The sequence below is a fragment of the Abramis brama genome (genome assembly GCF_963993115.1).
Source record: "Abramis brama genome assembly, chromosome: 22".
Classification (NCBI taxonomy): domain Eukaryota; kingdom Metazoa; phylum Chordata; class Actinopteri; order Cypriniformes; family Leuciscidae; genus Abramis; species Abramis brama.
In genome coordinates, this window is record NC_139984.1 from 20,321,967 (window position 1) to 20,335,030 (window position 13,064).

Consider the following 13,064-nt stretch of genomic DNA (forward strand, 5'->3'; position numbering starts at 1 on the left):
ACTTAGTGACTCATTGAGGGATCATTAACCAAACCTACCACTGGCCAAAAGCTAGGGACTTGCCAAGCATTTTGGGGGTTTATCAGTGAGGAACTCAACAGCTTTGAGGCAATGACATTAATAACTCAGACCTTGAGATCCTTTAGGCATGTTACAGAGACGGCATGAATCACACAAGGTGAAAACCCTCTGCTCTGAGCTATTTCAAGTCAGCAGAGGAGGTATACGAAATATAAAAGGGTGTGCAATACAAACATTCAGCACACTTGTCTCCCTTAATTACCATAAAAACATGGTGAGTCAGCAACCAATGCTGAAATTGCACAGTAAGTAATGTAGCACACATTACTTTTTGCTATGGTAATCTACAGAATTTGAAAGCACTACTTCAAAAGTGAAGGAAACCAATGTTCAACTAAGATCAACTAAGATGACCTAGTTACAGAGCTTGAATTGAAATTCCACTTTCTTCTTTTTCATATGCAATTAAACAGACTCCATCAAACTTTTTTTTTTAATTGTAATTTTTAGCCTTAAAGGGATAGTTCACCCAAAAATGAATGTTCTGTCATTATTTATTCACTCTAATTTCAGTCCAAACCTGCAAAACTTTCTTTCCTCTATGAAATACAAAAGAAGATCCTTTTAAACTGTTTTTGTCCATATAGCGAAGATCAGTGGACCCCATTGACTTTCAGACTTTCATTGTATGGACAAAAAAACCTTAGAATATCAGAATATCTAAGATTTTCAGGATATTTTCTTTTCTGTTCTGCAGAAGAAAGAAAGTAATACAGGTTTAGAACGCCATGAGGGTGAGCAAATGATGAATTGTACTGAATTGTGATTGGTCGCATGTCATATATCCTTATATACTATAATTTACACTCGTGTTATGTTTCTTCTCATGCACAACTGATAGAAAACAAGATGCATGCTGCTAGTAGCAGAATGCATTACCCTTTCTCCGATCAATGCATCTTGCAAACACTAGTAGTTCCTTCGGCAATCTAATCTAGTTTAGATTGTGCTCTCAACAAGTATCTGTATAACAAGCCCACAAGAAATGACCCTTGACTCTCAGTGCTCCTACACACGGTTTCTTACCATCATAGGTTCCACTCTCCAGTAGCAGCCCGCTCTCCTCCAGCACACGAAACTCCCCCACGCTGATGAAGTTATAGTCCACTCCTGGAACCTCCCCTTCGCGAGGCTGCCTCGTGGTACCTGCCAAAGGCACACAGAACGATTAGTAACAAATCATTACAGAAAAATGCTCTTTTTGTGAAAAGCAATTATGTGCACTTTTTAAAAACTTTTTATTATAGGAAGGTGACACTGAAAATTTCTTGGAAAAATGTCATTTCAAAAACCTTTTATGTATAGATTTTTTGTCTTTCCTTTGTACCTACCCACTATGGAGCCATCTGTCTGTCTGTCTGTCTGTCTATACAGTAGTCAACATTTGAAGTGGATCAAAAAAATTCATCAAAGTTGTCCTAAGACAAGAATGGGTATTGTTCAAAACTCATGTATAACTCTGATGAAAGGTTTTCATCTTCAAATGTTGACTACTGTATGTATGTATGTATGTATGTATGTATATACAGTATATACGTGTATGTATATGTATGTATGTATGTATGTATGTATGTATGTATATGTATATGTATATGTATATGTGTATGTATGTATGTATGTATGTATGTATGTATGTATGTATGTATGTATGTATGTATATATATATATATATATATATATATATATATATATATATATATATATATATATATAAAACACGAATCTGTTTTCTTAATTAAAATATATTCTATCTAAATACGTAAAATCTTTGTCTAATTCCAAACATTAAAAAAGAAATTATATATTTAATAAAATAATATCTACATGGTAATCTGAGTTTCACCTTACAATACAAAAACATTTGGAAGTTAATTAATTCCCCTAATTTAAACATCACTCTGCAAACATGACTAAAATCTACATTATATTACTTTAATAATTTAATGCAGATTTTAAAGAAAATAAACAGACATTATAATTCTTTCAGTTCATTTTGAGTGTTGATCTCCAACCTCATTCTCTCAGCTGTAGGAGGAACTGCAAACAGAAACTCTGAAAACATTCTCTCCTTGAACAGAATAACAACAAGGCTTGCTTTTGTTATTAGCCTTTATTGTAGTCCTCCGTGCAAGACAGAACACAATGAAAAATCTGCATCTAGATATTCTGCTGTAGTGTATCTTTTTCGATCGTAAGTATAGTTTACACTCTGCTTGCTTCATCACTAAAGTTTCTCAAACCTGACAGTCACACAGCTGCTATTGTGAGGCGAGAGCCCAGATGCCAGTTTCTGTGGTGGAGGAGGATAAACAAACAATTATCTCTGCAGTTTGCACAAGCCACATGAAACACCGCCAGCTGCTTAAGCACCTTAGCATCCACCCCAGCACGCTGCCACACAACCCAGCACACTTCAGAACATCATAAATGCCTACAAAGAAAAGACTGACCCTGCCTGGTCATCTCTTCAAAGACTGCTTTGAAGCATTTTAATGTCACTTTTCACATTATACATTTGAATTCTGAATGCAAACTTTTTTTATATATCATACAGAAGACTAATATTGACAGTCCTGAATGAGGTGTTTATTTTGTGACATCAAAAGTGGGATGAATTATATTCACACCTCATTATGGGCTCATGGTCATCTGTGAGATCCCTTAACAAGCTCTGGAAAAGTCTTAAATCTGCACAAGCATAAAAAAAGCAATCCTTTGAGATTGACCACCTAGGGCTCTTTTTATTTCAGCATTCATTTTTTATATATATATATATATATATATATATCTGCGGATGAGGCAGAGAAGGGTTACCGTCGAGCCATAACGGATATTAATGCCAGCAGGAGGAAGGAGGGAGATGGAGCCGAGCTTCAAGGATTATGTGGCAATTTGGACTCCGGGCTTTCTTCTTTCCCGCATTTTTTTTTAAGGACATCGCTTTAATGACTTTTCTGTCCCCGTGTCCAGTGAGACATGCGCAACAGTTCCATTCCAGAGGTTTTCAGATGAACAATCGGTATGACGGCCAGTGCAGTCAGTGCTTCATGAAGGAAATCGATTTATGAATCTTCATGCTGCTCTTTTCTATAGCACATATCATAGTGACCACATCTGTCAAGCAAGAACCGAAGTCTTATGATAGATTGATCACTGATAATCTTAAAGTATTAAGTTAAGAACTGAAGTGACCAGGTCTTTGAGTCAGGGAAAGAACCAGAAGAGTGAATGAATCTTTCTTTTGAACTGTTTTTTTCTCTCATTGAAACAGTTAATCCATTCATAAATCTGACTGAATGATTATTCAGGCTAATTCGGTTCTTACTGATTCAATAATACGTATTCTTCAAAATATATAAAAATGTTATCATACAGAATAAAAATTAAAAGGGGTTTAAAATGACACAAAGGTGAGTTAATTATGCCAGAATTTTTATATTTAGAGGAAATAATCTTTTAACAGAAAATGTCTAGGGCTAGGCACAGGAATTATGGGTAATGTGCCACTGATTTAAAGGGATAGTTCACCCAAAAATAAAAATGCTGTCATCTTCTACTCACCCTTATGTTGAGACAAACCTGTATGACTTTCTTTCTTCTGTAGAACACAAGATAATACATTTTGAAGAACACTGGGAAACAAACAACATTAGAGTCCATTGACTTCCATTGTATGGACCAAAAAAAGAGAGACATTTTTCACAATATTTAATTTTGTGTTCCCTAAGAAATAAAGTCATACAGGTTTGGAACAACATATAGGGCCCTATTTTAACGATCTAAGCGCATGGTCTGAAGCGCAGGGCGCAAGTTCACTAAGGGCGTGTCTGAATCCACTTTTGCTAGTTTAACGACGGGAAAAATGGTCTAAAAGGGTTGTCCCTACTCTCTTAATGAGCAATGGGTGTGTTTTGGGATTTACGTGAATTAAGTCAATCAGAGTCCCATCTCCCATTCCCCTTAAATGCCAGTTGCGCTTGCGCCATGGCAGATTCGCTATTTACATGACGGAATTTGATAGTGGAAAGACCGAAGCCATCTCCAGAGAGCAAATAGATCTGCTTGTGCGCGAGGTAAAAGTGCACAAGCAGACCATATACGGGACAAGCCGGATTCCACCATATCTTTATGTACACAATAATAATCTTTTACATTGTAATCCTTTTATTTTAAATATTTGGCATGTTTGTGTGCTGCTGTGCGTCCCTGTGTTTAATAAGCAGAGTGTATGTGCGTTGTGGACCCGCACATAACTAACGTGCTCTTTAAATAACAAAAAAAATATTGCGCCATTGACTTTAGACCAGGTTTCATTTGGTCAATGGCGCAGTCTATTTCTGTTGTCTCAAAATAGTAACGCGCCAACAATGCGCCTGAACGCACCTAGTTTTCAGACCAGCGTGCCCATGGGCGCACAAATGGGCGCAAATGCATTTGATATTTAAACAAGGTGGTGCAGGACGTGAAAATGATAACTGCGTCTGACTGAAACTAGCAAAAAACACTTTATTATTGCGCCGGGTGTAAGATAGGGCCCATAGTGAGTAAATGATTTTCAAATAAAATCTCTTTAATAATCTAGCAATATATTATTAAACATTGACTGCAATTAAATGGCAATACTGGTCCTCACTGTCCTTCACCTTTACTGTGATTAATAACTTACAATTAAATCATTATTTTATTATTTTACCTGACTGAAGCCTGGAAGATGAACTACGTCAGTTCATTCTGACATTATTGCTATTACCGGCGCTATTAATATTTATAATTAGACCAGACCTGTGTCCATCATCTGGCTCTCATCCCTGATGCTCATGATTATACTGGATGGAAAAGTGTGAATGGAGGATTGTGTGTTGAGTCATGGGTCTGAACACCCAGTAACAAGGACAGTGGATGAGAATGACATTAGAGATTCCAGGTCGGCCCTCACACTGAGCTTGTGTCTCGTGCAATGTTGAGCCACAGCAAACGAAACATCTGCTCAGGCCTGGTGTCCATTAAAATTCCAAATCACAGAGAGCCACACGCCAGCATGCAGGACTCATTTAATGAAAACAGTGGGAACTACATCACATCTCTAAATCAACAGACAGAGACCAAATTACAGTAGGTTGGTTTATTACATTTACTGAAAATACTGTGAATAGTGTTTGCTGGTACATACTCAATGACACTAAGGTGGGTTGTTGCTATGCGGCTGATAGATGATTGACCCTGTAAAGCTTGACATATGAAATAGTCAATTTTTCTTTTAAATGGAACTGTTTATTGAACCTTTAAAAGTATGGTAGGCCATTATTTTCATAAACACTTTTTGTAAATGAAATGATGTATGGATAATCAAATAAACCAATGTTTCTTCAGTCCAGTAAGTGTTCATCTTGAAATATTACCAACAATATAAAAGTTATTCTTATGTTAACTTTATAAAAATCATTAAAAATTTCACAGCAAACACTTTGGCATGACCTGAAGGTGGATGTTTTTAAAATGATACAACAGGCCTTTTAAAAAAAGCAATGAATCAAACTATCAATCAGATGACAGAGGGCATGTAGTAGATTGAGTTTTTCAGCAAAGTTATGTTGATCATTTAGAGGGATAATGTGTATCAAATATGATACAATAGGCTTAAAGTATCGTCTTTAGTGTTTCACAAAAGAAAAAAGTCAAGCAGGTGATTAAATGACAAATGACAGAATTTTTGGCTCTATTCCTTTAATACTTCGCATTAAGTGTTTCTTGAAATATCTAACCCTAAGTATGAGCAACATTAATAGTGATAAGTACCTTAACCAACAGCACTAATTAAAAGATTACACCACAGCCCAAGAGAAGAAAAAAGCCCTAATTAAAGATGTACGAGTAATTAAGGCATATGTTTCACTAATTTACTGATTTGTGGCCAGACCACATATTCTGTACAAGAGAAGATCAAAACACATTTCGTGATTAAGTACTGGTTCCTTGGCATTGATGTCTTTAAGAAAAAATCATTGTTCTGTTCCAGACAGTCTGTATCTGAAAAACGTTGCCAAGAAATTCCTGAGCCAATACTGGCAAGTAATTCTGCATTACCTAACAGGTTTAATCGATCATGATTATGTGACATTAGCTCAAACAGTACAGGCATTGGAAGTATGGAAACTAAAATTGGCACAAGAGAAATGGGAGAGAAGGAATAAATCGTCATCAAGCAGGCATCAGTGGCCTCCGGCATCTGCTTGTTATAGCAGGAAAGTGGCAGGAATCAGGATTAAATACCCGTTCACACCAAGAATGATAACTATAAAGATAACTATAACAATATTAGCATCCACACCAACAAACGACAGCCTTCTGTTATTATGACCGCGAGCTGCAGTTAGACTGCCACTTTAAATAATCGAGCTCTTTAAAGTCAGGTGGATTTTGATTGGCTGTCAATGTTTTTATCATTCATCAGCTGGAAACAATCGTTCTGAAAGTGATTCCAACAATATCATTCCTCTGTGTCGTTATCGACTCAAGACCCTCAGCTGCAGTTTATGTGCACCAGGGCTGGGTGAAGTGTCTATTCTAGCAGATAGAAAGATAACTGTAGAAAACACATGCTGAGTCTATTTACTCTTTCAATATTCCCTTTAGATGAAATTACTGCGTACAAACAAGCACTTGGCAGAAGCACTTCTAAAGAGCTGTTTTAAATTAGACCTCCCATTTATATTAAGCTGAAAATGACTAAAAAGTGCCGTGTGTTGGTTGAAACACACCATTTCCAACTTTGCTTGGTGGATCAGGACAAATATAGGATTGCACACAGATTATGATCATTCAGATTCCAGGCATCAGATCACTTCTGCTCTAATGAAACTAATAAAATGACTGATTTCACCCAGGGTTAATATATTGAACTAAAACAAAAACCATAAAAAATTAAATAAAGTGTTGGCTACATTAAATGGAATAAAATAAAACTTAACGTATCTAGTTGCCAAGACAAGATTTATAGTTTTCATTTAGTTCACTTAATGTACTAAAATAACTCAAATTAAAAATGAAATAAACATAAATAAAATTATACAGACATATTTAAAAAAAAAAAAAAGCTAATAAAAACATACAACGTAAAATTTAAATGAAGGAACTATAAAAAAATTATAATATTAATTTCACCTTTTAAAGCAATAACATGGTGACAAATATAAGGGCAGATTTATACAACACCATTACTTGTGTGTACTGCTCTTTTGCAAAAAAAACAAAACAAAAACAAAAACATGAAACACTTATAACGAATATCTTTGAAGTAAATATTGTGGTGAAATGTGCATATTAATGTGCAATAATGAAGATGCATACTGCATGTCTTCTGGGACTTTTATTTTGAACTAATATCCTCATGCTTTAGAAGTGTTAACACGCAATCTGTTAAACAGCAAAATAAAATACCGAAAAAAACGTTTTGTTGTACATATGTTTTCACCATAAACCAGAAGTATCATTTTATAATGAATGAATGAACGAATGAACGAATGAATGATGCATTATATAATGCTTTACAGATCATTGGAACTGCAGCACTGCTTAATGTCATAACTAAATGCTGCATGAAGAACCTGGAAGATCCAATGTATACATAGTGTGTTCCACACAGTGCACTAAACATGGAGCAATTTCAAACACAGCTAAAGTGCTGACTGTAATACAACCAGCCTAAAGCACTCACAGTACCCATTATACCCATGAAACGTTGGACTGACGTGTCACTGACACCATAATTATTATCTGAGTAGCTGGTGTCATGGCAGAATCATCTCAGTGTGACCTGCACTAACACATTTAATGTGATTCGAGGATCAGAGGGGGATACTCACAGGGAATAGTGCGCAGGTACAGGTTATCTCTGATCACCTGCTGGAGCTTGTGGTCCAAAGAGCCTTTCTGGAACTGCAGGCTGAGGTAGTGACGCAGATCTGTGTTCAACACCTTACCTGTAGAGAGAGAGAGATTTCATCTGGGTAAACTTTGGGTAGTTTGAGTACATGAGTACATGCATGTGCAAGCCATTTTATATCCGTATTATGACATACTGTATTCCAAATGAAACAGGACATTCATTTATTATTCCACAAAATGTAGGTTTTTCCATCATGTCTTAATTTTATCCTTTAGGAACTTATTTGAAGCAAAAGTGCTCTCCATATGACAGATCAGCTGTGTGGGTGATAAACAAAAGTGTAAAATTGTCAGTTGCAAATGAGGTGAATATGACTAAATATCATGCTAAACTCTGGAAACTGTCCCAGTCTTCCTCATCATTAAATGACATCCTTGATATGTGCAGCAGGAGGTCCAACTGTTTCTAGCAGTACAAAAAACTTCCGCTCCACGAGCATCCAGATGTGTGAATGCATGATGAGCGTTAACAAAACAATGCAGGTTCTATTGCTTTGCTCTTGCCAGGAGTTCAGGCGGAGTTCAAGGAAGTGTGGAGGAGGTGCAAGCCATCCTGGAGGAAGGAGGGGAGGAGACGACCCTCCAAATTAGAGAATGAGAGAGTCGGAGCCAAGTTTCCCTTGGCGACTAAAATATGGGAGGGAGGGCGAGAAAGCGACGCATTTTGAGCAGCTCCAGTCTCCAGCTGTTGGTATTACGCAGATGATGATCACTGGGTGGGGAGGGTGTGCTTTGAAACTGTGCCAGTCACATGGCTTCTGCATTAAGCATTGGTTTGGACCCCACAGCTGCTGAAACCGCCTGGCTGAGATCATGGATCCTGACACACTCTGGCATATCAGAACAGGTAAAAGAGCCCTTCAAGAGTCAAGTCTTTCTTTTAGTCTTTCTTTCTTTTTCTAAAAGTTTGAAGGGCTCAACAATGGCACATTTATTCTTCAGTAGTTCAACACTTTCACTGGTCCTACAACAAAAGAATGATATTTTTTTAGCATATTTTATATCTGGCAAAAAAAAAAAAAGTTAATTTTTCTTTACAAAAATATGCAACAAGCTGGAGATATAGCCTATAGCTATAATTATATTATATAACTTATACTGAATGCTTGAGTCTGATTTTCAGGGAAACGCACAGCTAAAGTAGTTCCAGGCAGGTCTTGACCGCATTACAGTTTCAAATCACTTCGCCAAATGATTTCAGTAATTTCAACAGTCCTTACAGCCTACAACAGCACAAAAACTAAAACCCACAACGACACTGAGCAAGCAAATAAATATAGTAAACAATAGGATAAACGGGACCAATTATTTCCATGTTTTTGCCATTACTCTCTTCCACTCAAACGCACACACAGAGTACAGACACACACTCGCACAGAAACATGTTGTTAGCGCTGCTCTGGCGATTTTATCAGTAAAGTAGTTTAACAACTTAAAAGCTACATGACATTTCTCACTAGTGAGGTAATAACAGCGCTGTTCTTGAAGCAGATAAACTTACAGTTTTGCTATAAACAGAGACTGCTGCCAAACACTGTTGAGATGCACACAGACTCAGGTAGGCTAATTCACACATTCTCTCTCTCTCACTCTCTCTCTCGGGATTAAATGCATACAATATTAGTCCTTGATCATCAGGTTTTACCCTGATGATACCCTAACTTGTGGAGTTCATGCAGTTTGAATGCTGTTTTCAATGAAGCACAAAGAGGGAAATAAACACTGTAAATTCAATGTTCCAATCAAACTGCAGTGACAAATACTTTATGTGGCCTTGAGAGAAACGCCATTTGTGCCTCGAGACAGAATAAATACAAACATGTTGTGATATCTCTAGCTAATTTCGAATGCAAGGTAATCAAAACAAGTCTCTCCCCAAGCAATTCTCTCTCACTGGGAATGAAATGGATGGCCCACTGTGATTGCAGATTAGCCTCATTTCATTGGTCGACTTCGACGCATACTAATTTGCTCCAATCTAATTGTGTTCAAGAGGCCCATCATTCTCATTTAGAGTTCTGGTATCAATTCCACCTCTATGGCTGTTTAGCAAGACATTAGTGTGTCTGTCTTTTTTGTTCTGCACTCACTTCACACAGTTCTCATTTCCAATAGTGTAAAACATGATTTACTGTTGCCGTTCATTAGGGAGCATCTTGGTCCAGCATGGGTGCGTATTGAGCTGTGCTATGAGCTCTGTGAGTCATACTGTGAGACCTCAAAGGAGAGGCAGGAAGAGTGGAGAGAACTCCTCTTACACTGACTTCACCGGCTCTAGCCACCCACACCTGGAAATAATCAGCAGCTACAGAGCATGAAACACATTGGGAATGTGGTCAGTATCACACAAGAGGTTGTAAATCACAAGGCGGCGAAGCAAATTAATCATAATATGAACTGTAGAAACAAATAGTATTTTAGAATGCTTGATCAAAACCTTTTGACTAAAAGGCCCCACTTTGTCCAGGGCAATATTTAAAGGTCCTCCTTTCTAAGCTAATATGTAACTCAAAAATATTACGATTTCAGTTTATCTGTAACACGTTACAGTAAGGTTTCATTAGTTAGCCTAACATTATTTAACTACTTCTACATTAGTTAACTACATTTCAGTGCGTGCGATTGTCCTGTTTTGCTGTTGCAGAAGCATGAGCTCTTGAAGCTCCGCCCTCTTCCTGAAGGTGGGCCAGAGCACCAGCTCATTTGCATTTAAAGAGACACACACAAAACAGCACATTTTTGCTCAATTTTGCTCAAAAGTGGCAATTTTAACATACTATAAAAATTATCTGTGGGGTATTTTGAGCTAAAACTTCACATTTTTTACTACTATTAACATTTTTATGGTTATATTACTGCAACATTCTTTTACATTTTTACAAAATTATTTTGAAATATTTATTTGTGATATTAACTGATACATTATTGTTCATTAAATAAAGAAAAATATCAAGAATATTGAGAAATATTTGACGGAAAAAAATCTATTCAATTTTTTTTTTCAAAACTTAATGAAATAAGTTTATTTACATGAACATTTCACTCGCTTCACCCATAGTCTGGAGTTGTTTTCATCACAATTAGGGTTGCAAAGGGGCGGAAAATTTCCGGAAAGTTTCCGGTAAATTTCCATGGGAAGTTAAGCTGGGAAATTTTGGAAATATTCCATATTAGAAATTTGCTTGTAAGAATACTAATGCAATGCAAGAGCTTGTAAGAATACTAATGCAATGGCATGAACAGATATATAAATAGTAAGGCTAGCTAAACAACTGGAATGATCTTCAAAACATATTGCAGGAGGCAGAGAAAAACAGCCACATGAGGTAGCTAGCATCTGCCTTATGTGGTAAATAAAGTTATGCAAGCTTATTTAGCATCTAACTTATCAGCTTGCCATCTACTAGATGAATACATTTGTATGTGATATTTGCAATTTAAACATTTAATAAATATATTTCCCCATTATATCATCAAAACTTACTTCACTTTGTTTAGTCCACAGGCTCAAATGTGTGCCTTCAATAGTCTTGTGCTTTGGGCTTCTGTACATGTGATGGAGGCATGCACAGTGCCAGTAGGGGGGTGTGGTCTCAATAGCCATGCAGTAAGCAGTGTGCTATGTGCATGTGATTGAGGAATGGCATGGATATTCAAGTGTATTTGAATGGCATCTGTTTGTTTTATTCAAGATTATGCTAAAATATACTTTCCTCAACTATATTTAAGTTCCCTATGAAGAGCCAACCCTCAACTTTGAAAATTCCCAGTTTATTCCCATAAATTCCTGTTAATTCCCTTAAATTCCCATTAATTCCCATGGCAAGTTTCCATCTTTGAAAATTCCCAGAATTTTGCAACCCTAATCACAATGCATTTGTAATTTCGCAATCACAATGCATTTGCATTTGATAATGGAGCTTTCTCCACAAAGGATTAACCAAAATAAGGTAGTATAATAAAGTGTCAAAAAAGACACATCCTCCAAAGATGTGTCAGAAAACATGAACACCAAAATGACTGATGGCAAAAAGTTGCCTCAGATTCTGACTAGCTTAATTTACATGCTAACTTTTTAAGCTACAGGAACACACACAATCTTTACTGAAATCTGTGAGGGACATTTTAAATATAGTATTCTAAACTATTACTGAGCACAAAAATACTAAATTGTGTTCCCTCATAAATAAAAAATATGCAAAACAAGGGCTCTTTATGTGGGGAAGGCTTTCAAAGCTACCAATGGTTTTCAAATTAAGTTGTACGACAAGGTCCAAGAGCTACACTGTGTAATTCTTTGGACATTGTAAAACGAGAGGAATTTAGGTCAGGCCACAATAGCTTTGCTTCATCCTTCATCAAGTATTGTACAGTAGCATGCAGGAATGTACTCCATGTTCCCTAGCAAAATTCTGCATGCCTGCAATTCATACAAACCCAGCTATACAAACACGGTATGCCAAAAGCCTATACCCCAGATACGGCTGCCCGCAGTTCCTCATGGGAACACTGTTGTGTGTCCTCATACATGGATGTGGCCCATTGTTGTTTTAGTGACACTCTCACACATTAACACTCATTCTATATCAGCCTTGGTCTTTGTTTACAGAACAAGGCGCTCTTTGTGGCTACGCTGTCAGGTAGCGTTAGCGAGCTGTGTCATATCTCTGGGGTGCCACCCTCTGTCTCCCACTAGACCGCACCAAGTTCCAGTCGCTGTACCAGCCAGGCTGCCCATGGGAGCCACGGGACACAATAGCTCCTTTTGTGCCTCATCATCAAGACATTAGAGCCATTCTCATCAAGGTGGAGGGGGTCAGGCATGGACACAGAAAGAATCCATGACGCAATACCATAGCACTGGACTTTTCTTGTACAAAAGCCTCGAAGATACCCCTGATTTTCACAGCATCTATCCTTTTATTATTGAACTAACTCTTTTTATGTGACTTACAATAGTTCAGCTCTCATCCTCGTGACTAAATTACACTAGTCATGGAGGAAGGTAGTATCTCCCCAGACAGGCTAAAATGTCAGGC

The 13,064-nt window shown here is 37.1% G+C and overlaps 1 protein-coding gene across 4 annotated transcripts in view; it reads right to left on the reverse strand.

The window, feature by feature from the left end:
* Positions 1–13,064, reverse strand: part of magi3a (membrane associated guanylate kinase, WW and PDZ domain containing 3a) — a 138,500-nt gene that overhangs the window by 55,483 nt on the left and 69,953 nt on the right. For all 4 annotated transcript variants that reach the window (XM_084098568.1, XM_084098569.1, XM_084098570.1 and 1 more), the window contains exons 2-3: positions 7,944–8,060; positions 1,108–1,227 (exon numbers count right to left, since the gene is read on the reverse strand). In XM_084098568.1, coding sequence (XP_083954694.1) covers positions 1,108–1,227; positions 7,944–8,060 — 237 coding nt within the window. The remainder of the gene's footprint in view (positions 1–1,107; positions 1,228–7,943; positions 8,061–13,064) is intronic.